Below are 26,688 nucleotides of genomic sequence, written 5' to 3'. Positions count from 1 at the left end.
ATGGTAATGCTAGCACCAGAAATGGCCGAGATATCCCTCTCAGCCGCCGCCAGAGGTAAGCCGCATCAATGCTTGTGATATGCGTCCAATGGCATTCGCTCAACTCGAAGAATATTCCAAAGACCGACCCAGTTTAGTAGGATGAATGAGGCTCAAGCTGGAAGGCCACGGCATTTGAGTGTGTCAGCTGCTACTTGATGATCGGGATTTGCAGGGTTTTGAGATTTGCAGTCTCCGAGTAATTTTCGCAGACATCGACTCCGTACAGAGTACAACTAATGCGATGAGTCACCTGACTGAAATTGGTGGGAATTCGATGCAAACTAAGACAAATTTGCGCAGAGACAATATGGTCGGTTGCAGGAAACATGTTGGTTCTGGAAAGACAACGAAATGTGCCCATAGGTGCTGCAAGTGATTAGATCCGGATCTCGAAAGTCAACTGCAGCCAGGTTCCTCATCCCTTCCCTGCCCTTCCCTTCTCGTCTCTAGTTACAGTAGTCTATTCCTCACCTTATTTGTGGATTGTGTAAAGCGCACTTGGGTGGGGCTAAGATAGTAAGGTTAGTCAGGCCCGGAGAGGATGTCACGTATAAGAATGGTTGGAATGCTATTCTTGTTGTTTTCATCACCGAACGTAGTATAAGAAGGCTGAACCAGGAATGAGGAATGCCGTTCAATCGGAATATGTCTTCAGAAGAATTGTTGTACTCCAGTTTGCGCTTGGGGAGGGGGGGTGTTTGATTTGGATGGACCGTGGGGAAGAGAGAGATGTTGAGAAGACAAAAGTGAGTAACTACATGTCGTCTGCGACAGCCCGTAGTCAACAACGAGTTCCAATACTGACGAGCTTAGGTGAAAGGAAGGACGCCGATGGATCCTCGATCCTCCATGTTGCATCGTGTACACGCCGTCTCCAATTCGTTGGTAGAGCCAAAAAGGAAAGAAAAGATCAAAGAAAAACCCATCTTTTACTTTTGCTTGTGACCAACGACGTCATTTGGCTGTTGGGTGTTTGCTGTTGCTGCATCGCTTTTGCATCGCTTCCTCCTTCACGTCCCACCGCCGACCCGACGCCTTGGCCGCGAATCGCTTGCCCCTCACTTGGCTGGCTCCCGACATGATTTCTTTGCCTGGTACTGGCACCCCGTAAAAAGCCCCTCCATTCAGCGCGGCTCAGGCAATTGGGCACCGGTCCATCACTTGTTTCGCACACAGTTGCAATTTTAGGCGATAAACCCCCCCAAAAATCCAATCTCTCAGCCCTTTTCTCGAGTCGAACTCTTTTCCCAAGCATCCATCCTTGCGTGCAAATCAACGAGCATCCCAATATTGCTTCATCCACAGTCGCAAGACTATTGTCAACCCTCCCAACTACTCAGCTCTACAAAGACTGCCAATATGTCTGCTAAGAAGCAGTGGGGTAAGTCATCCCGCCACCCCTCCTCAACTCTTCGGTGCGAAGGCGCGCAAGCCCCCAGAGCGACCACCTCATCGGCTCTGCCACCCACTCGGAGACCTGTAGACGGCCGGGTCTTGGTCTTGACCTTGACCTTCACTTCACGCAGAACGCGTCTTGGAAGTATTGTACAATACACACATAGCATGTAGCGAGGCTCTCAGTGGGGTTCCCTGTGCTCGCTGCGTCTTCTACCATTGGAGGACCACGCTTGTGATGCATCCCGTCTGCCTTCAGACTTGTCTGGATCTAGCTGACCACTCCATGTAATGTAGAAGAGGAGGACTCGGACTCCAGCACCCCTCCCTCATCACCTCCTGCCGGTGTCAGTGCCGCTGCCGCCGCCGGTCGCCGCAAGTTTGACGATGAAGATGATGACAGCGATGTAAGTCTTCGACGACACCGTTATATCGCCGATTACCGCAACAACATACTGATGATTTGGAACCAGGTTCTTGACTCTTGGGATGCTGCCGAAGACTCCGAGGTAGAGCGCGAAAAGGCCAAGAAGGCCGCCGAGGTCAAGGCCCAGGCAGACGCTGAAGCCGCTGCCAACAAGAAATCCAAGAAGCAACGTATCGAGGAGCACCGCGCCGAACGTGCCAAGCAATTGGCCGAGGAAGACGACAGTGATTTCGACGAGACTGAGGCCGAACGCCGCGAGCGCCTCAAGCGTCAGGAGCTGGATGCCGATTTGAACCACGCTGCCGACTTGTTCGGGGATATTGGCATTAAGGCTGGTCGCAAGGCTACCACTGCCGGGTCTGCCATTCCTATAGACCCCAAGGATCCTACCAAAACCATCGACCTCAGCTCGCTCCCCCTCGTCAACCCCCTGACCAAGCTTCAGTTCGAGAACATGCGCAACGTCCTCGTACCTATCATTGGTGGCCAGAACTACAAGAAGGCTCACTACACCTTGTTTTTGCAGGAATTCACCAAGCAGCTGGCCAAGGACCTGCCCAGCGACCAGATCAAGAAGATTGCTAGCACTTTGACTGCTCTCGGCAACGAAAAGATGAAGGAGGAGAAGGCCGCTGAGAAGAGTGGAAAGAAGAGCAAGGCACAGAAGACCAAGACCAGTTTGGTTACTTCCAGAGCCAACGCTGCCGAAACGACCACCTATGAAGACGATTTTGGTGACGACGATTTCATGTGAAAAGCGCACAAGTTGCTTCAACGCTCGTGGTTTCACCCACGTTGCGCTTCACAGAAAGATCACGTCGGGTTTTACGAGCCCACACATGTCAAATAGCGTCACGAGCTCAATCACGTAAAGACATGCTCGCTCCTCCCTAGAGTAACACACCACTCAGCTTCCAACACGGTTACGCTGGAGCGGTCTCCAGCTCGCGGCCTTCAGGTGGAACTAGGCTCCAAAGCACCCAGCCCGTCCAGCAGGGGTGTTGCGCCGCCAGTGCCTCTATGGAGAGGGCTCAAACAAGGTGGCTGTGTCCGCAAGTGGCGTTGCATAATATGACAAGACATGATTAGAGAAATCGTGGGATGGAAATGGATTTGCTCCAAAAATTGTTTTTGACAGATTGCTATATACAGTTTGACTTCAAAGGGCCGTAGAACCGGCAATAGAACATTGTTTGTGCGACACCTCTGGATTGTTTGAATGTAGGACATGGGACCAAAACTTCGTTTTCTCAAGTTTGACAAGCCCTTCCCACTTCTTGCTCTTAGCACTTGAATAGGTAGAAAATGTCCCTACGACCCCGTCACTATCAAGAAACTGTTGCCCGCAGTGCGGCTCTTGGTTGAAAGGTCCAGCGCTTAGATACATCTGTGCCAACACAAAGCCTAACCACAGTCTATCATGCTAGAGCTACTTATTCGACCGAATCCAAAAATAAAGCACAATTCTGGCTGGTCAGAAATGCCAAATACAACCCCTCCCATCGACGGTATCACGGTGGCCAGGTGTGGTCCTTGTCCTGTTATCCTAATCAACTCGTCTTATATAGTCCACATAAAACTCGGGTAATACACATTGCCAGCAGTATAGTCGCAAACCGAATGCGGAACCTTAGTCAGCCATTATCGATACTAAGTACCGATTGAGTTTCACTGTACCGCCGTGTATTCACCATATCCAGGCGTTCCGCTCGTATAATACTGAAAATAATGTAAATTGTTTTCCTTCGCATGTAGCCCGAAAGGATGTCGGGCCATGAGCAATTAATAGATAGGACCTGTCTCATAACTATTGTCTTCAATGAACGTATCCCAAGTAGCCTGTGATGTTTGGTGAATATGATTCTACTACCAGGAAGAAATGGACATACCCAATCGAAGTCAACATCAACCGGGTATTTGTCGACCACGAATCCCAAATTAGATTGATGGTATTGGGGACTGAGCCCAGGAAACTGGAATGGTGTCTCCGATACTATTGTTGGCAGATTTTCGGGACTGGAGTTGGTTCCATCACGAAATCTTGAAAGCATACTGGCAAGGAATAAGTGAAATTTTCGCGCCTCTTCGCAAGTGTCTATTACGTATACCGGAGTTAGTAAATACTCTTTTGAGCGCGTTTAAAAGCTTTGAAACTCTCAATGTCTTGATTTTCTTTTTGACCTTTTGGGACTGAGGAGGAGTGGGTCTTATACGAAGAGGTAAAAAAATTAGATTAGTTCCCCCCCCCCCCTGATACTGACCTGTTACGCCCGCCCATAGGTTGCAGGATTTGTCCAAGGCCTGGAGGAGATATACATCATCCGGGGAAGCATCTGTTTCGGGAGCTTTTCGTCTTAATTCAAGCTCGAGGAATAATACCATTGCGCCAAGTGCTAGCATCTGACGCGTTTCTGAGAGCTTATAGAAAGACGATTCCAAACCTTGTTGATAGGTCAACAATGCCAGTGCAGAAGAGATGCATCGATGGTGAGAGAATCTGAAGCGATCGTCGTTTCTTCCGATGCCTAGGAATCGGCGATGCAAGGTGCACATGCCTTTATGGTACATACCAAGGAGGCTCAGGTTAGAAAAACTGGCTAAACCTCCGACAGGATTGCTGGTATCACCGATATCGGCCACTTTCATGTGCGAGGGAAAGTTCTGATACGCCTCATACACGACATGATCAATCTCAAGCATAGTCTCATACGAGCCAGCATTTGGAGTGCTGTTGAAATCGGCGATACGGCCTAAAGCATGAAACAAGCGTCCCTTGACGATCAAATATGTTGTAGAGGTAGGCTCCGTGAGTGGGTGTGAAGGGGGTATGATTGTGGTATCTTCAAATAGCTCCCAATCATGAAGGTTACGTGGTTCCATCGTGTTTGAATATATGGCTGACATCGTACGTGGGAAGCCTCCAAGGAACGAGGCCATATCGTCCATACTAATCACCGAAAGCCAAATTCGGCGTCGGTACTCAGCTTGCAAAGCGGAAATATCTGGAGAGTGCGAGGGATCGCGATGGTAGCCCATATTAACTGCCGTGCGGACCACAACACCTGTCATTATCCATAGGCCGCGACGGTTGTCGTCTTTTCTATTCAACTCAGCGGTAGCATTGAAACGTAAAGTCTCAACAGTATATGGCAAGCACTTGGCGATATCCCCGCTTAGAAGACACTGAGACGTCCGCATTCGGTAGAGTTGAAAGAGTGACTCGGAAATGCCTTCGAATTCCGGCGGCTCTCCATATTGATGGTATGCCAACATGGTGATACCGAGAATTGAAAACAAAAGACCTAACCATATGGGACTCGTCTTAGATGGGTCTTTCCAGTGCTCGTTGTACTGAAAGATATTAGTCAAGGTATATAGAAAAACAAAGGCGTGAAGCATACCTCGCGCATAAAAGTGGGCACATGGAGGATAGCTAATATTCAATCAACAGAAGAACGACTGGATCTATGTTATAACCTACGTGGAACGGCGATAGGAAAGGCCTGGCGATCAAAGAATTGTGATACCAAACGATCGACCTCTGACTTCGGCGGTATGGTGGAGAGAATTTCTATTCGTTCGATAGGCTTGACTTGATTGAAAAGCAGACTTGATCCATCGACCGTGTGAGATAGAGTTGGACGAAAATCGTAATCGTTGTCATCATCTCGTTCCTGACTCCAAGTCCGCTTGAGTTCATTAATCTGTATCGGGTCAGTTGTGAGGTCATACAAATTTGTCTGTCAAGCTGTCCAACTATTGATGGCATCGTCATATGTCACTTTCAGAAAATAAACAAGTATAGATTCTACCCACGACAAGCTTTCCTTGGGTAGTAATGAGTGATGATATACCTCTTGAAGCACAACATACCAGTCATCACCGCCAAGGTAGACTGAATGCACACCGTCCATAACCGTCTTTCCAACCCCAACAGCATCTTGAGCTTCAGGTGTGGTAGCAGTGCGTGTAAGGCCAGCTCCGGCAGTCGAACTTTGCGGTGTGTATATAGTATCGTGGCTTGGGGGTGTAACCAAGTGGCGCTCTGCAATTAAGTTTTTTACCAAGTCCTCAAGATGGTCAATTCGTTGACGCATTGCATCCCCCGTCGCATCACGACGGGCGACAGGCACAGCTCCATTTTTGGGACCATGGAAAACACAAGCGGCGTGCTCGCCCCGAGCCATGCAGTTCTGACAGGGTGTCTCTCGGTTGCATTTCAGTCTGAGTATCCATTAGCTGGATACACTTTGATGGCCCCGCGTAGAGGCATTGGACCAGCATCGAGCTCACACACTTTCTGACGCGACACGGATCACATGACAAAGGTACGCGTGCGCGCCGATGCTTAATGGTCCCTTGAGACTGCATATCGATAGATTGTTGTCAAGACCGCATCCGGTAGGCAACTCCGTTCCATGGACTTAAGAGACGGCTAGAACAATGGTACAGGACGCAACCGGTCCTGCAACCAGCCAGAGTTGAGTCTGCACATGTGTCAGTGGCAGTAGGAGCAGAAGCGGGAGGAGAACCGCCACGTGACCCCTTAAGTCCATGGAGTTTGAGATGACGGCCGTTCCAAGTTAGCTAAGGTCAGTCGCCTGGCTGTCTGACAGATCTGTGTAACCCCCCAACTACCCCAAGTCCACGGACTTTGACTTAGCGCCGGTTACTGAGACCTAGTGCTGCTGTAAGGTTAGACTCTTCTTGCCGGAACAGTGTAAGCGTAACTCAAGCTAGCCATTTCCTAATCCGGAAAGATACATAAATAGACCGCTATAGCCATGCAAGTACGCTAAGTCAAGCCCGAGGGTATTTCTCCTCAGTCATTGATGCTCAAAGGGACAAAGCAAAGCCGTCCAACGAGATGCCTTCCTTTGGAGATTTCGTTCATACTCAATTCGTCCTCAAGATCCCCAAGCCCTCCGACTCATTCGCCTCCAAGACCGTCATCGTCACTGGAGCTAATGGAGGTCTTGGTCAGGAGATAGTGAAGCACATTATCCGCTTAGGTGCCAGCAAAGTCATTTTTGGTTGTCGCAGTCGGTCGCGAGGCCACAAGGCCAAGCTAGACATTGAGTCGCTTCTGAAATGCAATCCTAACATAATCGACGTGTGGGAGGTCGATCTAGAGTCTCCCTCATCAATCAAGACTTTCGTTGAGAAGGCCAATGCTTTGCCTCGACTGGATGTCTTGATCAACAACGCAGGCGTCCGCTGCTTCAAGTTCAACATCATCTATGACACCGAACGAACACTCGCTGTCAACAACATTGGCACGTTTTTACTCGCGTTTCAACTTATCCCCAAGCTCAAAGAGACTGCGCGAGAGTATGGGGTTACGCCCCACATGACAATCGTGGGTTCAGCGTTGTATGATGTGGCCAAGTACCCCGAAGGGCACGGGAATGACATTTTTGCCTGGTACAAGGACGAGTCACATTTCAATCCGATGAACCAGTAAGCCGACTTTTGTTTCTTCCGACAGACTAGTTTCTCCGAAATGCTGACTTTGTTAGATATAATCTCTCGAAACTATTGCAGTTATATACAGAAATCAAACTATGCGAAATCGTCGATCCGGCTGACACATCCAATGCGAATCCCATTGTGATAAATTCCGTCGATCCCTGCTTCTGTAAAACTGGGCTATCGGGCGAGATGAGCGGAGGGCCTAAGGCTTTCTTCAAAGTGTTCGAATCGATCGCGGCTCGACCGCCAGAGGAGGGATCTCGACTCGTGGTGCAGGCTGCGTCGGCAGGACGGGAAACTCATGGACTATATTTGCGGGCTGGTGCAGTTCAGAACTACAACGCCTTAGCTCAGGACAGTCAAAAGACCACCTACTTTTGGAAGTTACTCACCAACAGACTGGAGGAGCTGCAGCCGGGTATTCTACAGAATCTCAAGTGACTAGTCTAGGAGTTAATCAGCTTGGGATTGATGTTTACTTCCCTCTCATTGCCCTTCCTGAATTTCTAATTGACTATCTTTAAATCTTGCTCAATTGTCAACAAAAGTCACTTATGAAACGTTGTGATTGATTGTGTCAGCCATTTGATTTTTCATATTATGAATAGACTCAGATGGGATTATATCCCTAGGACGAATTTCTGATTATCTCGAAATGCATACCAGTCTCCCCAATTGCTCGATTTTCTTTTTCCTACTTTGAATTTCGATTTATTATTTATTCACTAATTTCGATTTATTTAATGGAGAATAAGCAAGTTACATTGGATGGTGTGTGTTTGAATTACACTGGCAAAGATTGACATCACTTCAAAAGCTTTTGCTGGATCATGGTCCATGCAATTCGTTGTTTATGACTTATTGGTAGAGGACTCTTGTTAACCTATTACTTCCTATTAATTCTCAATCGTCCTTCTTGTTGTTGATCCGTACCCAGCCCATCCCTGTTGCAAACACAAAGGCGCCACATGCGGCACCAGTGGCGAGATACATGACACGGTCAAAGGTATCACTATATGCCAACCGCACAGCTGATAGTAATTCCACCGGTGTTGCGCTCCTGACATCGGCAGCTGATGCACCAGCGGCAACGATGACAGACGAGTTGGCAGTTGGGGCGTAAAGAGATAGGAAGTACCGTAGTTCTTCGCCAAATATCACTTTAGCCAGAGACAAAAACACTGCACCACTTAAGTTCTGTGAGAAAACAACGAGTGCGGTAGCGACAGAAACATCCTCTCTGCGTACTCCGTTTTGGACTGCGAGAATCGGGATTTGAAAGCCCAGGCCCTGAAAACCTGCAATTATTTGAAAGCCTACCCTTCTTGCAGTCGATGAAGTGGGCGTCAACGTAGAGATCAAACCTGTTCCGACCGAGGTGAACACGCCGCTAGCGAGAGCGAAAGGCAAGTAGTACCCTACACGATTGACTTGAAAACAGTTTAGTCATCTACGTCGGCGCAGACATTGTGAACACAAACTTACTCAAAGCACCCGTGATGATGGTAACGATCATGTTGGTGACGATCTGGGGTAGCATATCCACACCACTCTGCATAGGGGAAGCATCTCGTACCGCCTGGAAGTAAACAGGGAAATAGAATGCTGTGGTAAATGTGCATCCAATGAAGCAAACCATGTTGAGACAGCTACTCCAGATGACGCGGCGGCGGACGAGAAAGAGTGGAATCATGGCCTTAGCGCCTACGTGACGTTCCCAGGCCACAAAGACGAGAAGATTGCCAAACGAGCCGCAGAATAGACCAATAATGATCGCACTTCCCCAGGCATAGTCGGTGCCACCCCACTCTAGTGCTAGGATGAACATTATAATGGTTGGAGTAAAAAGAAAAAAGCCAATAGGATCCAATTTCCAAAAGATTTGTGTGATCGTTTGGGTTCCATCATCAACGACTCGTAGATCAACAATAGGCACTAGCAGAAGAAAAAGTGCGATCAAGGCACCGCAAGGTAAATTGATGTAGAAACCTAATACATCGAAGTTAGATCATGGCTTCACAGGTACTGGGTTGGGTTGTTTACACCACCGCCAAGTCGTATACTCGGTCAAGGCACCACCAATAAGCGGCCCAGCCAAAAGGCCGAAGAAGGAAAGGCCCATGAGAATACCCCGTAGACCTGCATCTCTTTGTTATTGACTACTACTCATTCATGGTCCCGGAAGGTCTACTCACCGGCTTGCTTGGCAACTGGTACAATCAAAGCCACGATCGTATAGCCACCATTGAGAAGTCCCGAAGACCCTAGCCCAGCGACCGCACGACCAATAATCAGCATCTTGGATGAAGTTGCAGCCCCGCATATTGCAGAGCCCAACTCGAAGATTGCGAAGAAGACTAAGAAAGTCCACTTTTGACTACAATGTCAATACTATGGCCCGAGGTGGGAGGACTAGTCTGTCAGATGATGATGCTCACCTTGACATTAAAGTAGGTATAGATCTTTCCGCTAAGGGGCTGCAATACACAGCTGGTCCACGAGGTTAGGATAAAACAGCCTGAGGAAGAGGTCCAACTTACTTTGCCAAAAGATACGATGTGCCATACCATCCAATGTCGTTTAGTGAATGGAACTCGCCAGTAATTTTTGGAGTGGCCTTGTAGAGTACACAGATGAGATGTTGATAGATGGGAACCCAAACAAGATGGGACTTACTGTGGCGACTATGGAAGAATCCAGCAGCACAAGGAATACTGCCAATGTCAGACTAAACATGACCAGAAACAACTTCATCCCAGATATATTAGCCTGCGATTCTGGTCGCAGACTGAGAGTTGATTCGCCGCCATTCTGCTCCGCTAGTGCTGGCTTTTCCACCCCATCTTGAGACGAAGTCATTGTATATTTTTCTTGAGAAGGCCGAGCAGATTTTGGTATCGAAGCAACAGTTGCGGTGCTGGTGATCAGAGCAGGATTTGTAGTAATCGGACTCGAGCAGAATCCTTCCGAGGCGTCTGGTCTCTTCTGGCAAAAGTGGTCGTAGCAAGGAAGCTGCGATTGACAATGAGACGTAGCTGATCCTTTCGCCTAGGTAGGCGTCCGCTTTAGGGTTTGCTCGAAATCGTCGTGACCTTCAATGTCTTTGCCCGGTGACAACCGTGGCTATTTCCCTTGGTGGGCGATTGTGATACCAAACTTCAGTGTGTTGGTTCATAGCCAACCATTGGCAGCCTATCCCTTCATACCCCGAGTGAATCCTTCAATGTCGCGCAGCTCTGTCGCGTCATTTGGGTTATCTAGAAAGTCCGCGGACTTAACAACCAGCTATGATTGGTTGCCATGATATGATGCGGCTCGTTGCCGCCAAGGGATCCATGAGCTTATTGGACTGGACTGTATTATTGGTATGGAGGGTTATTGACCGCAGCGGGATTAGTCTAATCTAGTCTAGTCTAGTATAAGAAAACCACGCTAACTTGAAAGATATTAAAGTTTAAATTGACCCGAATTCTATCAGCAATGAATGTCACTGTGAGTCCTCCTACACGTCGGGTATGCTTCTACGGTATGCCTATGTACGAGACCAGATGTACCCACCTGCGAAAATACCTGCCGCGCTGCGGGCTTTCCGGCCTACCGTAAAATTCCATTTTCCTCCAAATTCCACCTATAGGCTACGCTACCATACCAACGGTTCGTCCCACGTCAACTAACTGAACTTGGAGATGAAACCCATTGGGTTTTGGTATCACCGGCAAGGCTGACCACATAACTTAAAAGCTGCCGTTATATTCAAATCACCTATTTGATTCGCGTGAATTATGGCCGATAGGAACACTTATATAAAACATGCCAAACTCTATCTTAGTGTCATGTTTATTACATATGATTCGTTGCTATCCGAAACTGCCGAGCTCAGCCGGTGAAACTGTAGACAGCAGATTTTCAAGTGAGTGGCGTATGTGGCTTATGAGCGTGACGCTCTACCGCGTCTGCATGCTTATCGTTGCGACAAAGCAAATAACATGCATGTCTTTGCCCGAGACACATCTGTTCTGACCAGCTTCACCGCTGTAACCAAAACTCAAAACTACACAGAATATTCGCTACCTTTTGGTGCCGCTACTCTGCAGTACGTACCTTGCCAGAAACAATCCTTCGCATGACCTAAGTTACAACAACTTTAACGTGATTCCGCTGAATCAGCCCCCCCTTGGACGCCATGTTACATTGCAGGGATGGAGGATCAATGTCAGGATTCGAAGGATTCAGGGTCTATCATGAAAGCCACCATGACCAGCAGTAGGCTGAAAAGGCGTGCAGGTCAATAGTATGATTTCTATGTCTTATGTCAGATTCAGCTAAGCGAGATCTAGGACATTGAGATGGAACATATGTGTGCGGCGTAGGCTGCGCTGCTCACAAATCTGCGTCAGTATAAACGCCCAGTGCTCGATCATCTGAAGTGAGTGATCAATACACTGCATGGGTAGCCACGTGTTGAGTAGTCAGACTCAAGAAGTAGTAAGACTCTGAGTTCCAAGCTTAAATTCGACGAACTCCTTATACCAAGCTTTTCACCAGGCTAGGTAATCTTAGTCATCTTAATTACAACGAAGTTAGATCTCCAATATTCCATTGAGCAAAAGCTCCCAGCTCCTCTACGCGGCTTATATACTCACCAGCAATGATGAGCCGCGCTAGAAGGAATTGGACGGAGAAGGAAGATAATCTTTTGCGAGATTTGGTGCAGAAAGGTAAGTTGCACGATAGCTAAGACAAATAATTGTGACGCTAACGTGGATGTGATATCGTTCAGAGTTAGAAGACGATCGACCAGTGCTCTGGCGTGAATTAGCTAAGCACATCCCCGGCCGGTCGAATAAAGATTGCCGCAAGAGATGGTGGAATAGTCTGGCGGGTGGAACAGTGAAAGGAGCTTGGTCACCTGAAGAAGATCAACGTCTGACTGACGCTGTGAAGAAGTTCGGGACGAATTGGCCACAGGTCGCTGCCGTCGTAGGCTCACGCTGTGGAGATCAATGCTCCAGTCATTGGCGCCAGGTGCTAAACCCTGACATCAATTATTGCGACTGGACTGGAGACGAGGTTAGTCTGGTCGCCGATTCCCTTAACACCGAAAAGATCCATACTTTCCAATTTCATAGGAATATACGCTGAACATCATCAACTTTGTAGGACGAAAAGCTGCTTGCCGCCGTTCATACCTACGGCACCAATTGGTCCCGCATTGCGTCGTTTCATGAACCTCAGCGAACCACTCTGGCGCTGAAGAACCGATACTGGAAACTGCGACTGAAGAGTCAAAGCGGTACTAAATCACCATCCACGAAGTCGCCCTCGCAGCCCGCAGTCAAAATGAAAACCCAGCAGGGGACTCTCAAGTTGATGCGAACAGCCGCACCAGATGAGAGCGACGATGATGACGATGATGATGGCGATGAGGGAGGGAGATATGAGTTTGATGAAAGCGATTCGGAAGAAATGGACTTGGTAACAGATATGAATGCTCGATACGACGAGCTGCCGCATTCGCAGACTGAATGGGCGAGCAGTTGCGCATCGCCATCCAAGGCAAATGCAGCGACAACACCCCGCATGTGCATGGGTTATTTAGATGTGATGGTGCCTAAGGACAGGATCCAGCTAAGCAATTCTGCACTCGAAGGACAATGGATGGAAGGGATGGCTGCGCATATGACAAGCAACACCTCGACCCCTCTATATCTTAACGACGGCTTTCTCGGCCCTACCGAGCATGATAGCGCCAACCAAGACTATACAAGTATCCCATCTGTGGCACAACGAGGTGAGACTATTGACTGGGCACTTATAATCTAAGAGTCTGTGCTGACTGGCTTAGGAGAAGGCTCGATGGACATGGACTTCAGCAATTTGACCGAAAGTCTTGGTCTGGGCTCTCACGCCTTCAAGGGGTATGACGTTTCAGTAGGACAAAAACCCTCCTTCTCTTTCCCAGTGGCGAATCAGAGCATGGGAAATTCTGGAATCATCCCAATTGATCCATCGGTTACGGACACTGCTTTGAAGGAGAAGTCTTCTGAAAGGGTCTCGCATCAAGTTTCAATCAACTTTTCGTGCACGACTGGAGAACTGAGCAATATAATGTGTCTCCTTGCAAGCATAGGTCTGGTGGTGAATATGAAGATTGACACGCAATAGAGTCATGATCAGAAGTAGATCTAATCACGTATATTAAAACCTTAGTCTAGAGGAAGTAGACTAAGATCAAGAGTATTGGTTTAGCCATAATAGCTAACTTAGTGCTATAAACCGTCGTAATCGACCTACAATTAGGCTCTAGAATACCCATACTAAACTTACAATGGGTCTTACGATCACTATACTTCATAAGTAAGATATGTAGATAAGAAGTCGAGCCTGCCACTCAGTTAGTAACGACATGAGAAGATTATGTGGCAACGGGAAAGAGGAGAAAGAAATTCTCACAGAATTACATTCTTGTAACCAAAATTTAGCTAAGCTCAACAGTTGAACAGGTCTTTTTCAACGACAACATTGCGTGTGTCGCACTCCTCGATGGCGCTAGTGAAATCATTACAAAACAGCCAACGGGTTTGGAGTCGAACGCCCTTTGCCTTCCAATCATTGATTGATTCAGGAAACAAATCAATATGGTTCTTAATCGATCCATCATGAGCTATGATGACGAAGATATTATCCGAGGCATCCAGTTCGGCAATCTTTCGTACAGTATCTAAGGCGGCTTCATGATCCGGAAATAAAATTGGAGAAACAGTGAAGAATGGCTCGGCGGGGCTGTTATTACGTTGAAGTCGTTGTAATGTTTCACCCGGGCACGCGTGAGTAAACAAGCGGGATGGCGATGGCGATAACTGTGATGGCAGGGGTAGATATTCTGTTGGCCTTAGCACGCCGGGATGGTGGCAGGCATCCGCACCCATGAACACGAATGAGTCATGCTGAGGATTACCATCCCCAGACGTCGTGACACGGGCTAGTGCTGTTAAATGCCCGACGGAATGACCAGGGGAATCGAGGAGATAGAACGACCCATCACCAAAATAATCAAACGCCCGGAAGCGCCCAACGTGAACGGACCCGGTGGAGAAGTTAATTTCTCGCACTTCGCGGTGCTCGATATCAGCATCTAGAACTAGCGAATCCGGATTCGATGGATATGCGGGCCAGCAAGTGTTTCTCAGCCCTGGTCCAACGACGAGAGTCGTAGACGACGGGAAGGTTGATGGATCGCCGATGTGATCGAAATGATGATGCGACCAGATAATGGCTTCAATGTCCCTACTCCTAACTACAACATCAGCATCGCTTACTTGCTTAGCGTAAGTATCCAGAATTTCTGATATGTTTTTCTCCGTGTGACATCGAGTTGTGCGTCGTATCAAATCAACTGTTCTTGGTGCATAATTTTCCCAGTCTCGTCTAACACCGAGATCGAAAAGTACGTGGCGGTTCCCATGCGAAACAAGAAAGCAGTAGATGGGCGCATAGACACTTTCAAGGCCCTTCATTTGAGGTTGCCAGAAAAGTGACGGGTTCAGCAGAAGGGTAGTGGTACTGTATGGTTAGCCCAGAGTGGTGAGAAAGGATGATGGAACATACGAATCGATAACCCTCACAGTTACTGTGGCCGAGGATGGGGGAATGTGTAAAGGCGGAGGAGTCTTGGGCCGCGTGAGATGCAAAGCCGAAGCCATAATCATGAACGATTGAAGACGTACCGAAGCGCGACGGGGCAAATGAGAATGTTATAGGGCTCAGATTTCAACGATATTACACGGATAAAAAGGCCGGCTCTGATGCTCCACACAGATGTTTGTCACCACATGGGGCCAATTTATGCTTCCAATCACTCCTATCAATGATTAAAATACGTCACCCGGGGTCAGTGCCCTCATTTTGGAGATAAGCCGACCCAGAGTCATGATTATACTAGGATTCTTGAAGTTGCAAAACCAAGGAATCTTCCCTTTGAGCACACTATTGTTCATGAGAACTTTGAGGTTTATTCACTGGATAAATCTAATGAGTTCTCGCACTTATACACTGGGTTCAATAATAATAATTTTGAAGACGCATTTCTAGGCACTGAAATGCTCTTTTTGACGACTCGTCAGGGTCAGTAGCATTTTAAAGGCTATCCTTCGATTGATCACTAAGGACTCGTGGAAAAATAGCGGCTGAACCATTTGATTCTCAACTCCTCCAAAAAAGATTGATCAGTAAGTCTCACCTGCGAAATGTATTCACAATCGCTGTTTTATTCTCACATCTATTCCGTACTGTCGGAAAAACCATGAATTTTCCATTTTATATCTCTTTACGTCTACGAGATCGAACTAAGTAGTGTTAGATGGATTTGGCTCATGAAATTGCTAGTAAGAGTTTTTACTTACCTTGTATCGCAAAAGTAAAGCCGGTACAATTTTTTTCAGCTCCAGCATGGCAATGTGCCGGCCAAGACAAACGCGCCTTCCGGCCCCAAACTACACATTCAGTTAGTCAATTGCGTACAGCTCACCAGAGATCTAGGCAAATGAATGTCCTACCGTCATGATAGCAGCTTCGCGTTTCTGCTTCAAATCCTTCGCTACGAGCCACCGATCAGGATTCCAACAATTGGCATCGTTGCCAAAAGTTGGTTTGTGTCGGTTGACCACATAGGGGCTCATGCCTACTACAGTATCCTGGGGAAAGAAGGTTTTCCCGATCATGATGCCTCCTTCAGGAACCACTCGTTCAAAGGGGAGACAGAAAGGAGGGTGTAAGCGGACAGCTTCAAGAATGCAGGCATCAAGGTAAGGCAAATCGCAGACATCCTTCCAGGATGGATACGGTTTGGCCATACCGTTGTCTCTTTCAGCTTTCAATAATTCGTCTAGAAGGCGATGCATGGTTTCGGGGTTAGCAAGAAGATTGAACCAGACGGTCCTCATCACGACGGCTGTAGAGTCTGAGCCAGCGATCACATTAGAAAAGGTCCACGCCGTGACACACCTATCAGATAGTTTGGTCAGATTATTGGTCTCTCTGGCCAGTGTAGACCTTGGATTGAACATATTCAAATATATCCACAGACTTACCATGGAGGTAACGAGGCGTTATTAGCTGTGAGGTCGAAGAACTGGGAAAGCATATCACGGTCACCCAAGCCATCATCAGTTCTTTCACCAGTTTTTTGTGCTTCTGTTCGTTCGACAATATACTTTGATACGATTCCTAGGATTGAAAATCCTGTGGTCTTGCGAAACCTAGCTGTGAAGGAATTTTTATACCAGAGATCATCAAACCAAGGAATTTGCGTCATCTAGAGATATAAGCTTGCTGCCTCTCTTGACTCATCGATGAGACGAGAGTCTACTAACCGGAGCTGCTGTCTTCATATAGGTCCAAATCGTGCTTAGCATGTTGTCAACATCTCTTCCCTGCTCCAAGAAGCCATAACGCTTGGAAAAAGTCAGTGTACCCATCACGTCGAACGCAAAATATTGCAACCAATCCGCCAGATCGAAGGTAGTCTGGGAGTCAACGAATCTGTTGTCCAGCTGCTCAGTCATTACGTGAATAGTCTTGTTGACAAATGACTCGAGCGGTAGAGTATTTGAAATCGAAAAAAGTGGTGCAATAGGTGTCTTGATTCTTTTATGCAATTCTTCATCACGGGTGTTGAACACTGCTGGCATGGCACCACCTTTCCTCGTGTAAGGCATGAGGGTTCGATAGAAATTACTCTACGTGTTGTAACTTTAGTATACAAGATTTACCCTGTGGGGCGGAGTGTTAATTTGTATTGCTTACCTTGGGGAATCCAGGTCGAATGGGATAGACTGTGGGAATCCAAGCTGGATCAGCTAAAGAGACCATGTTCGGACCGAATTGTACCACGTCACCATACTGATCGTGAAGTGCTTCATGAATTTCATGAGCACGCTCAGTCTTAACCCAGTATATTCGTAGCAAGTTGGTATATTTCGCTAAAAATGGGCCAGGGATGTGTCTCAAACGCCAGTACACACTGATAAGATGCCAAACTGCACCAGATAGCAGCAGTCCCAATATCAACCGAAGAATGGCGTTAATTTGCGTTAAATGAAAAGTTAACAGGAAATCCATATCTGCAAAAAGATATTCAAATATGAGTTGATCAGACACAAACCACACATGCAATATGGCAAGATCCGAACTGATGAAGCCAAACGACATAAGTTAGTAGATACGGCCAACCACTTTTTATTCGCGGCAAAACGATAAATAATACAATCTCTATGAAACATTTCAACAACTTCCCGTGCTGGCGCGTTATGGACCCAATGCGAGCGGTGCGATGAAGGTGTGGGGGCTTGGCATTGGTAAGATCCGACACCGAGTATCGTCTGCCGCCCAACAGGCCCCGAGTGGAGGAGACCATCATTTTCAGAGTCCTGAGTAGATCTGACTTGGTTCTGCAGCAATCCCATTCCAATTCCTATACTAACCACGTGCTCAATCCTTGTCACCCGCAACGCCTCTTTCTGAAGATGCTATTGAGCAGCCAATGCATGCACCCATTAGGCTATACAAGCCTTTCGGGGGAAAAGAAGTTATATGGAGATAGCCTGCACGCCGAGATGTATCCATACTAATGGAAGTGCTATTTGATCTCGGAAAATCAAGCTACAAAATCCCCAGCAACGCCGTGGAGTGACATTCTCTCTCACTATAGACTCAACTCCGTTCAAACCCTTCATTCCAAGAAAGGACCTCGAAGATTGTCTTTACACGTTGATCCAAATTCCGCTCATTTCAACTGGCGCTTCGAATAATTATCTTCCAGTTATTCCATCATGTCGCCGAGAAATGAGTCTGCGTCGCCAAAGGCACTCCTGGTTATCGGTCCCAAGCGATCCAGAATCAGTCCGCAGGACCTTGTAGAGCTTCGTTCTGATATCACGCAAACGCCTGAACTAGGATACTTGAAGGAATCAGTTGCAAGTCTTGAGCTTTTGTGGCCCGCTATTGTCAAAGCGTGTCCCCAATCTGAAAAGATCAACGGCCTGGAAAGCCTCAGCAGTCTTAATGAGTTCCTCGCAGGAGGCGAGCTATCTCGCTTGACGAAGCAAATCTCCCAGCATAACAACTTTCTCGTGGATGTTGTCACAATACTTTTGCATATAATTGAGTTTTGGCGTCTAGCTACAACCAAGATAGAGAACGTGCTTTTCAGTTCCAGACCTGATTCGTTCGGCCGTCTACAGGACATTCAAGGCTTTTGTCTAGGCTTTTTGACCGCCGCAGCAGTGTCAAGCTCTTCAGACCTGAACGCTTTTAGAAAGAATTCAACAACGGCTCTGCGAATTGCTGTTTCTATTGGCGCTCTTGTGGAGGCGGATGCCATGAAGGCAGAGAGTTCGGGGGATCGGGCTAAGTCATTGTCCGTGGATTGGAATTCGCTGGCTGAATGGAACTTACTCAACGAAATTTTGAGCACACATCCTGATGTAAGATGGTCATTCTAACGAGACTCATAACAGACCAAATTTACTGATATTTTTAGGCTTATATCGCTTGTATAACTGACAAATCCCGTGCGACGGTCACACTACGTAGCCAAGATATCAACAACCTGAAACAATTATTAGTGGCAGGAGGATTATCAATCCAGGGCCTGAATTTCGAAGGTCGCTATCATTGTCAAGGAGCGTATTTGGATGGCGCTCGTGAGTTGGCAGAAATGTTCAAGCAAGATCCACGCTTCCAACTGCCTAACGCGACCGATTTGGTCCTGCCGCTGCGGTCAAATATAGATGGCGAGCTCATCTCCGAGGGAGCTTTGCATGAAATCGCATTGAACTGCATTCTATTAGAACAGTGCCAATGGTATGAGACAGTGAACCGCGCTGCTGCATATAGTGCTGTTCCGGCAGATAAGATTATCCGCGTTGGTGTAGAGGCAGTCGTACCTCGGTCATTGACGAAGTCGTTGTTGCCGAATGGCGCGAGCAATACCGTTGCTCACGTAGGCGATGATCAATTAGATGACGGGTCTTCGATCGCTGTCATTGGCATGGCCTGCCGGTATCCGGATGCTGATTCTCTAGAAGAGTTCTGGGAACTGATAAGCACTGGAAAATCGGCGGTGAGTCCGCTTTCGGCAGATCGGTTCAGCATGTCTGAGGTAACCCGCGAGCCCAAAAACACGTTTTGGGGCAACTTCCTACGCAGTGTCGATCAGTTCGATCATCGTTTCTTCGGTATATCCGGCCGCGAGGCGAAATACATGGATCCTCAACAGCGTCTTGTATTGCAAGTGGCATATGAGGCCCTTGAATCAGCAGGCTATTTTGGCATAAAGTCGTCAGCTAGACCTTTCGCCTCTGATATAGGATGTTATCTCGGGGTTGGCTCCGTGGACTATGGAGACAATATTGCATTGCAGGATGCCACTGCATTTTCAGCACTCGGAACATTGCGCGCGTTCATTAGTGGGCGAATAAGTCACTTCTTCGGTTGGAGTGGCCCATCGATCACCTATGACACAGCTTGCTCATCCGGGGCCGTAGCAATTCACGCTGCCGTTAATGTGAGTCACCCTTACTTCTTGAGTTATAAATAGATACTGACACAGAGAAAAAGGCTATCAAAAGTAATGAATGTTCAGCAGCTCTGGCTGGCGGTGTTAACGTTATCACGAGCCCGGCGTTGTTCCAGAATTTAGCTGCTGCATCCTTCTTGAGTCCCACTGGTGCTTCCAAAGCTTTTGATGCCAGCGCCGACGGATATTGTCGGGGCGAAGGAGCTGGTCTGGTGTTGTTGAAGTCATTAGAACGCGCTCGTGCTGACGGTGATTCGATACTGGCCATTATTACCGGCTCTGCAGTTAACCAGGGATCAAATTGCACCCCAATTACAGTCCCGGTCTCAGAATCTCAAAGTACATTGTATGAGAAAGCACTTTCGATATCCAGGACGAATCCAAAGGATGTTAGCTATGTCGAGGCCCATGGTACAGGTAAGTAGCTAATTTTGAAACTCTTCTGTGACGTATTTGTTTTTCTTTTTCTTTTGTCAACATGGAGCTGACTTACCAGGGACTCCTGTTGGCGACCCTATCGAATGTGAGAGCATTCGTAAAACCTTTGGAGGCCGAGATCGCAAGCACGAGCTATTCCTCGGCTCAGTCAAAGACAATATTGGACATACTGAAGCTGCTTCCGGGGCCGCGGCGCTAATCAAGACAATTTTGATGTTTCAAAAACGCGAGGTGCCCAAGCAGGCGAACTTTTCGCAACTCAATCCTAAGATATCTCCATTGGAACCTGATCATATGACCATACCTCGCCGGACACAGAAGTGGAACGCCCCTAAGCGTATTGCAGTTGTCAATAATTACGGTGCAGCGGGTAGCAATGCCGCCATAGTGGTACAAGAGTCTGGACTTGAATACAACATGGCGGCCACAAATGGCTATGAATCTATCATTGCGGCTGAGCTACCATTCTTCATTTCCGCAAAAACTGCCGACAGCCTTCGCCAGTACTGCTCTGCTTTGAGTGCTACTTTACCAAATATCGCAAAAGTCCACGGCATAGCGGCAGTTTCAAACCTCGCTTACAACTTAGCGGCTAAGTCGAACAGAGAATTCAGATACAGCTATAACTTTATTGCCTCTACCCTCGATGAGGTAGCCACCAACCTTCTTGAAGCACATTCAGTTGATTTCTCGGAAATGCCTGAGCATCAACGTCCTGTTGTTCTTTGCATTGGTGGGCAAACTGGCAGAGTTGTACATCTTGATGAAGGACTATATCGAAATAGCAAGGTGCTCCAAAAGCATTTGGTAAGTCATCCTCGTACGACGTCTTTTGTGGTACTTTGGTCCTGACGATAAACTGCAGAATGATTGCGAGCAAGCATGCCGGGAACTTGAACTTCCCAGTCTGTTTCCAAGTATATTCAGTTCCGAACCGATTCAAGATCTGATAGGTCTTCATTGCTCTCTGTTCGCTTTTCAATATGCCAGTGCAAAGTCTTGGATAGATTCCGGAATGAACGTAGACACTATTGTTGGCCACAGCTTCGGTCAATTAACAGCGTTGGTAATTGCTGGTGGCCTCTCCTTAGTGCATGGGCTGCGTTTTGTCTCCGAACGAGCGCGCCTCATCCAGTCATTTTGGGGACAGGAAACTGGGGCTATGCTCTCGGTGCAGGGAGACAACAGTACACTAGACCAGCTGATTGAGATTACCAAGTCTCATTATCCCTCTCTGATAGCTGAAGTTGCATGCTACAATGGCCAGCAGACAAGGGTTCTAGCTGGAGACGGAGCGTCCATCGATGCTGTGGAGGAGACGGCCAAAACTCATAACTTTTCTCGACGCCCGAAAGTAGTTCGACTTAAGAGCACACATGCTTTCCACTCAAGTTTTGTGGACGATATACTGCCAGATCTTCGTAAAGTGGCAGCCACCCTTGATTTCCAAAAGCCACTCATTCGAATTGAGGCTTGTTCCCAGGACCAGGACTGGAATCATCCGATTGACGCCGAGACGCTTGCACAGCATAGTCGAATGCCAGTATATTTCTACAACGCTATTCAGAGAATTGCTGCCAGACTCGGACCGTGTGTATTTCTCGAAGCCGGTTCAGCGTCACCTATTGTTTCCATGGCCCGACAAACGTTGACTGCTGCTGCTGAATCCGACAGCAAGTTCGTATTCCAGGCTATTGAAATTGGACCAGCCGATTCTATTGGTAAACTCGCCAAGGCCACAAGCAACCTGTGGGCGGCTGGTGTAAGAGTGCAATACTGGCCATTCCACCACCACCAAAAGGGATGTTTTGGCTGGATCAACTTGCCGCCATATCAATTTCAGAAGAGTACCCATTGGCTTGAATATGTTGCCACTCAATCTGCCAAGACCAACCCTACACACCCCAAGACTGCGGACAAGGAAGGTGTCCCACAACTTCTTGTTCTAAACGCACGCAACGCAGCAGGTATCTCTACCTTTCTCGTAGATACTATGCATGAGATGTTTAAATATTGTACGGAAGGCCACGCAGTTCTGGGGCAGAGCCTCTGCCCAGCTTCCATGTACGTCGAACTTGCCATCCGAGCAGCTGATTATCTCCGCAACAACAAATTACAGCCAAAAGCCCCATGTGTTAGAGAGCTCAAAATATCGTCTCCGTTGTCAATTAGTCCAGCAAGCATTGTTCTGCTGCAGTTGCACCCCATTAACAATGAGTCCGATGTATGGAAATTCACAGTCCTTAGCCAGGGTCAATCAGATGCAGCAACATCCATCAAGCACGCGACTGGAATCGTGTCATTACTAGCGTCAGAGAAATACTTCGATAATTCACACTTGCAATTTATCCAACGCTTGATCAGCCAAGACAAACGGAAAGAGCTGGCTGACTCCCCTGGCTCACAAATCCTTAACGGACACATCGTGTACCAAGTATTCGGTCAGGTTGTCAATTATGCAAACTATTACCGTGGAGTGTGTCAAATTGCTTCCAATGGGGCGAATGCTGTTGGTCTTGTCAATGTGCCTGGTACTCAACCGATGGTCATGAGTGAAGCCAGGTGCGATCCAATCATACTCGACAACTTTCTTCAAGTTGCAGGAATCCATGTGAATTGTCTGTCGGAAAGAGACGTGGACCAAGTGTTTGTCTGCACAGAGTTGGCCGAGCTGTATTTGAGCGACACCTTTCTGACTAAGCGACGGGACACCCAATCGTACAAAGTCTATACATCCTTTCATCAAGGCATGGGTAAAACTCTTGTCAATGACATTTTCGTTTTGGATTCCGAGACTGACGACCTGCTGGTTCTGTTTCAGGGCGCTATATTCCACAGCGTACCAATGAAATCCCTTGCAAGAACCTTGGCAAAGTTGAACAACAGGAACTCAACATCTGCGGCACAGCAGGACTCTGAGATGGAGGACCAAAACCCTGTCAAAACAAAACTCAGTCTTGTCGCTTCCAAAAGCGAAGATCATATCACGGATGAGGGCAAGTATATTGCAACTGACTTACGCAATACGGGGTGTGGCGCATTGACGTTCTCGCGGATACGTGAACTGTTGAGTAGAGTCATTGAAGTCTCCATTGAAGATATAAAGCCAACCACGACTTTGGCTGATCTTGGCATCGACTCTTTGATGAGCACCGAGATTTTGAACGAGGTCAAAAATCAGTTTGATTTTGTCATCCCGGCCGAGCAGTTCCTAGCACTTGAAGACGTCCAATCATTCGTCCAACTACTGAATCCTGGAGAAGCGCCCACTATCATCTCGAGACAGCAGGCCACCACGTACCCACTAGCAGTTGGCCAGAGCGACCTCGCTGCCTCTTTCGCACAAGTCCAAGAACTGCTAAGCAACCTTCTGGGTGTGTTGGCTCAAGAGATTGCGGCGGATACCCCATTGGCCGACCTCGGCATTGATTCCTTGATGGCGACCGAAGTTCTGAGTGAGATTCACAAGAAATACGGTGTAACGATCCTAGCCGAGGAGTTCCAAAAGTTTGATAACGTGCTCGCAATCACCACGCGAATTCAGACTTTGGCCATGCTCTCCGCAGGTGATCTCACACCACCGCTGTCGTGTGATGAGATGGGGCAGGCGGATGGGAATACCGACGTAATTCATGTGGTAAATAAGAATCAAGATATCTTTGCATCAATCGCTCAGAACAGCTTCCTCAGCGTCAAGCGGGATTTCGATTCAATATTGCGGAGCCAGAAATTTGCCGACTTCTATGAGCGGGTTTATCCAGCACAGATGCAGCTTGTCATTACTTATATAGTCGAAGCTTTTGAGATAATGGGCTGCCCTCTAACCAAGTTTAGTCCAGGCGATGCCATTCCAGATATTTCGGTGCTTGGCAAGCACCAAAAGGTAAAGCACCGACTCTACCAGATCCTTGAAGATGGAGACCTCATCAAGCAAGGAGCCAAGGGTAGCTTCGTTCGCACTGCGACTCCGATACGCTCTGAATCTTCAGCGCGGCTCCACCAAGCAATCATAGTCAACTTCCCCCAGCACACTTTTGAACACAATCTCCTAGCTTCAACAGGAGCTAAATTGGCTGAGTGTCTCACAGGCCGAAATGATCCTTTGGCTATCCTTTTCGGTACCGCTAAGGCACGCACACTCATGGAGAACGTCTATACGCATGCACCAATGTTCAAAGCTGGTACAGTCAATCTAACGCGATATATGGTGAGGATGCTCGAAACAATTCCTGGAACCCGGCCTATTTCCATACTCGAACTTGGAGCAGGTACGGGTGGCACAACGAAGCACCTGCTTGAATGCCTTGTTGCTACTCGAAAGGACGTCCAGTATACGTTCACTGACCTTTCAGCATCATTGGTGTCTGCAGCTCGTAAGAAATTCGCTCAATATGATTTCATGCGCTATGCAGTCATGAATATCGAAGAGGACCCTGCGTCACAGTTCCTCAACAAATACGACATTGTGATCTCTACCAACTGCATTCACGCCACTAGAGACCTGACCCGATCATGCACAAACATAAGAAAATGTCTTCGTCCGGATGGTGTCCTGTGCCTCGTCGAGCTAACCCGCAACCTCTTCTGGTTTGATCTCGTCTTTGGGCTCTTGGAAGGCTGGTGGCTCTTTGAGGACGGTCGGGAACACGCGCTAGCTAGCGAGACTTTATGGCAAAGCCATCTGTCAAGATCCGGGTTCAGCTGGACGGACTGGACTGTAGGCGTCTCGGAAGAGTCCAACATTTTGCGTGTGATCACCGCCTCGCCTAGTAATTCCTTTGAGTCAATCGTGATGGAGACGGTTCCGATAAAGCGCATCGATGATGTCTTGCTTGAGGCTGACATTTACTATCCGGAGGAACGAGACTGCGGTAACCAGGCCCGTCCGGTAGGTGAGCTCTAACCTCGTTGTACCATTCGGTGATGACTTCATCTTTACTGATGAGCCATTCCTCAATGTAGCTCTGATGATACACGGTGGTGGGCATGTTATGCTATCCCGCAAAGATATCCGCCCGCCTCAGACCCGCATACTGCTTGAGGCTGGTTTTCTTCCTGTCAGCATTGATTATCGCCTCTGCCCGGAAGTGACTCTTTTGGATGGTCCTATGCAGGATGTATGCGATGCACTTGATTGGTCACGAAGAGTTCTCCCTCAATTGCCACGTCGTCGACGCGACGTGCGTGTCGATGGAGACCGCGTTGTTGCTGTGGGGTGGTCGACTGGAGGCCACCTTGCCCTTACGTTGGGCTTCACTGCGCCATTACGGAGTATCAGACCTCCCGAAGCTATTCTCGCATTCTACTGTCCTACCGACTACGAGGATTCTTTTTGGAAACAGCCCAATTTTCCATTCGGTCTGGAAGCCGACTCTGAAGTGTCGTATGATCTGTTGGAAGGGGTATATGACCACCCTATCACTGCGTACAACCCAACAGCTACAAAACGGGCATTGGGAGGGTGGATGAGTCAATCAGACCCTCGATCACGCATCGCGCTGCATATGAATTGGACTGGTCGGTATTTGCAGGTTCTGCTGAGGGGCTTGAGCGGTTGTCACAGAGCGCGTGCTATACCTGGGGCGGACCCCACTGATACATTAAGAGACCCGAGCCAGGAAGAAATTCAGGCCGTAAGCCCGTTAGCCCAGATCCGGCGAGGAGTGTATCGTGTCCCAACCTTCATCATTCATGGTACAAAGGATGATTTGATTCCATGGCAACAGGCTGTGAGAACGTACGAGTCTCTGCAGCAACAGGGTGTGGCGGCAGAAATTCGAATTCTGGAAGGCGCGGTGCATCTTTTCGACCTTTATCGGTCATTTGAAAGTGACGAAAGATCCAGGAAAGCAGTCCATGAGGGTTATGAATTTCTTCATCGTCATGTCGTATAGACTCTCAAACTTGAGGATTTCATTGATAACTTCATCTTATGTGATCAACTCATAAAGTTGTGTCGCATCTTTCCTATGATATGTGACGATTGATCCATCTTGACATTGCTGTTCGCCTCGATTATACAGATTACTGTGGTAGTGTCAATGGCAAGAAAGGAGGACACAATCGTTGCGACTCCAACGCCACGGATAGTCTATTAGCATGCATGTATAGTCGTGGCATTGAAGTAAGTATGCAAGAAAGCTATCTCTAATACCGAGCATTCTGACAAAACCCGGTGCTATCTGTGTATCGAATACCTCGGTTTGTTGAATATTCTACTGTTGGGCCCCACAGTACTCGCGCCGCGAGTCAAGTAACTTACATGTACGGAGTTCTCATAGCACAACTGTCGTCCACAAAATACAGGACATCTATTCAACGACCGAGACTTTGATTC

The 26,688-nt window shown here is 47.8% G+C and overlaps 9 protein-coding genes across 9 annotated transcripts; 5 read left to right on the top strand and 4 right to left on the bottom strand.

Annotated features, from left to right (window-relative positions):
• The first annotated feature begins 1,151 nt into the window (after positions 1-1,151).
• Positions 1,152-2,718, top strand: BKA67DRAFT_47750 (eukaryotic translation initiation factor 3 subunit J). The gene is made up of 3 exons (XM_046096909.1): positions 1,152-1,423; positions 1,735-1,844; positions 1,911-2,718. Exons 1-3 carry the CDS (start codon positions 1,402-1,404, stop codon positions 2,616-2,618), a joined length of 840 nt encoding a protein of 279 aa, XP_045964443.1. The 5' UTR covers positions 1,152-1,401; the 3' UTR covers positions 2,619-2,718.
• A 928-nt stretch (positions 2,719-3,646) lies between these two features.
• On the bottom strand, positions 3,647-6,051 carry BKA67DRAFT_530421 (uncharacterized protein; the record flags this gene model as incomplete). Its single annotated transcript, XM_046099233.1, has 6 exons — positions 3,647-3,703; positions 3,754-3,989; positions 4,126-5,215; positions 5,266-5,297; positions 5,346-5,568; positions 5,719-6,051. The coding sequence occupies 6 exons, from the start codon at positions 6,049-6,051 to the stop codon at positions 3,647-3,649; spliced, it is 1,971 nt and encodes a 656-aa protein (XP_045964442.1).
• Positions 6,052-6,731: 680 nt separating this feature from the next.
• BKA67DRAFT_653502 (uncharacterized protein) lies at positions 6,732-7,777 on the top strand (the record flags this gene model as incomplete). Its single annotated transcript, XM_046106381.1, has 2 exons — positions 6,732-7,324; positions 7,384-7,777. The coding sequence occupies 2 exons, from the start codon at positions 6,732-6,734 to the stop codon at positions 7,775-7,777; spliced, it is 987 nt and encodes a 328-aa protein (XP_045964441.1).
• A 462-nt stretch (positions 7,778-8,239) lies between these two features.
• BKA67DRAFT_686729 (efflux pump) lies at positions 8,240-10,195 on the bottom strand (the record flags this gene model as incomplete). The annotated part of the gene is made up of 7 exons (XM_046109030.1): positions 8,240-8,766; positions 8,822-9,325; positions 9,380-9,475; positions 9,532-9,706; positions 9,775-9,826; positions 9,877-9,953; positions 10,013-10,195. The coding sequence occupies 7 exons, from the start codon at positions 10,193-10,195 to the stop codon at positions 8,240-8,242; spliced, it is 1,614 nt and encodes a 537-aa protein (XP_045964440.1).
• An 860-nt stretch (positions 10,196-11,055) lies between these two features.
• BKA67DRAFT_47399 (uncharacterized protein) lies at positions 11,056-11,817 on the top strand. Its single transcript, XM_046096908.1, has 4 exons — positions 11,056-11,246; positions 11,315-11,429; positions 11,504-11,627; positions 11,674-11,817. The coding sequence occupies exons 1-3, from the start codon at positions 11,147-11,149 to the stop codon at positions 11,601-11,603; spliced, it is 315 nt and encodes a 104-aa protein (XP_045964439.1). The 5' UTR covers positions 11,056-11,146; the 3' UTR covers positions 11,604-11,627; positions 11,674-11,817.
• Positions 11,818-11,987: 170 nt separating this feature from the next.
• On the top strand, positions 11,988-13,501 carry BKA67DRAFT_653500 (uncharacterized protein; the record flags this gene model as incomplete). The annotated part of the gene is made up of 4 exons (XM_046106380.1): positions 11,988-12,054; positions 12,117-12,406; positions 12,497-13,127; positions 13,182-13,501. 4 exons carry the CDS (start codon positions 11,988-11,990, stop codon positions 13,499-13,501), a joined length of 1,308 nt encoding a protein of 435 aa, XP_045964438.1.
• A 323-nt stretch (positions 13,502-13,824) lies between these two features.
• BKA67DRAFT_667194 (uncharacterized protein) lies at positions 13,825-15,111 on the bottom strand (the record flags this gene model as incomplete). Its single annotated transcript, XM_046108609.1, has 2 exons — positions 14,945-15,111; positions 13,825-14,899 (listed from the first exon to the last, which is right to left on the bottom strand). Exons 1-2 carry the CDS (start codon positions 15,043-15,045, stop codon positions 13,825-13,827), a joined length of 1,176 nt encoding a protein of 391 aa, XP_045964437.1. The 5' UTR covers positions 15,046-15,111.
• Positions 15,112-15,588: 477 nt separating this feature from the next.
• On the bottom strand, positions 15,589-17,455 carry BKA67DRAFT_509574 (cytochrome P450; the record flags this gene model as incomplete). Its single annotated transcript, XM_046097248.1, has 6 exons — positions 15,589-15,681; positions 15,739-15,828; positions 15,892-16,339; positions 16,426-16,649; positions 16,708-17,073; positions 17,141-17,455. The coding sequence occupies 6 exons, from the start codon at positions 17,453-17,455 to the stop codon at positions 15,589-15,591; spliced, it is 1,536 nt and encodes a 511-aa protein (XP_045964436.1).
• Positions 17,456-18,165: 710 nt separating this feature from the next.
• Positions 18,166-26,245, top strand: BKA67DRAFT_641425 (putative polyketide synthase; the record flags this gene model as incomplete). The annotated part of the gene is made up of 6 exons (XM_046105777.1): positions 18,166-18,819; positions 18,876-19,901; positions 19,955-20,330; positions 20,410-21,158; positions 21,217-25,243; positions 25,314-26,245. The coding sequence occupies 6 exons, from the start codon at positions 18,166-18,168 to the stop codon at positions 26,243-26,245; spliced, it is 7,764 nt and encodes a 2,587-aa protein (XP_045964435.1).
• Positions 26,246-26,688: the final 443 nt, after the last annotated feature.

The sequence above is a fragment of the Truncatella angustata genome (genome assembly GCF_020726525.1).
Source record: "Truncatella angustata strain MPI-SDFR-AT-0073 chromosome Unknown BKA67scaffold_1, whole genome shotgun sequence".
In the NCBI taxonomy this organism is placed as follows: domain Eukaryota; kingdom Fungi; phylum Ascomycota; class Sordariomycetes; order Amphisphaeriales; family Sporocadaceae; genus Truncatella; species Truncatella angustata.
Note: the sequence above shows the minus strand (reverse complement) of the source record. Positions and strands in the feature narration are given on the sequence as shown.

What these genes read in the sequence shown, in the direction of transcription:
- BKA67DRAFT_47750 (XM_046096909.1), top strand. Translation starts at nt 1,402, where the DNA reads ATGTCTGCTAAGAAGCAGTGGG. An exon ending in GTCTGCTAAGAAGCAGTGGG is followed by an intron (nt 1,424 to 1,734) that starts GTAAGTCATCCC and finishes CATGTAATGTAG; the next exon opens with AAGAGGAGGACTCGGACTCC. An exon ending in ATGAAGATGATGACAGCGAT is followed by an intron (nt 1,845 to 1,910) that starts GTAAGTCTTCGA and finishes ATTTGGAACCAG; the next exon opens with GTTCTTGACTCTTGGGATGC.
- BKA67DRAFT_47399 (XM_046096908.1), top strand. Translation starts at nt 11,147, where the DNA reads ATGCCAAACTCTATCTTAGTGTCATGTTTATTACATATGATTCGTTGC. An exon ending in TGTAGACAGCAGATTTTCAA is followed by an intron (nt 11,247 to 11,314) that starts GTGAGTGGCGTA and finishes GTTGCGACAAAG; the next exon opens with CAAATAACATGCATGTCTTT. An exon ending in TTTGGTGCCGCTACTCTGCA is followed by an intron (nt 11,430 to 11,503) that starts GTACGTACCTTG and finishes CCGCTGAATCAG; the next exon opens with CCCCCCCTTGGACGCCATGT.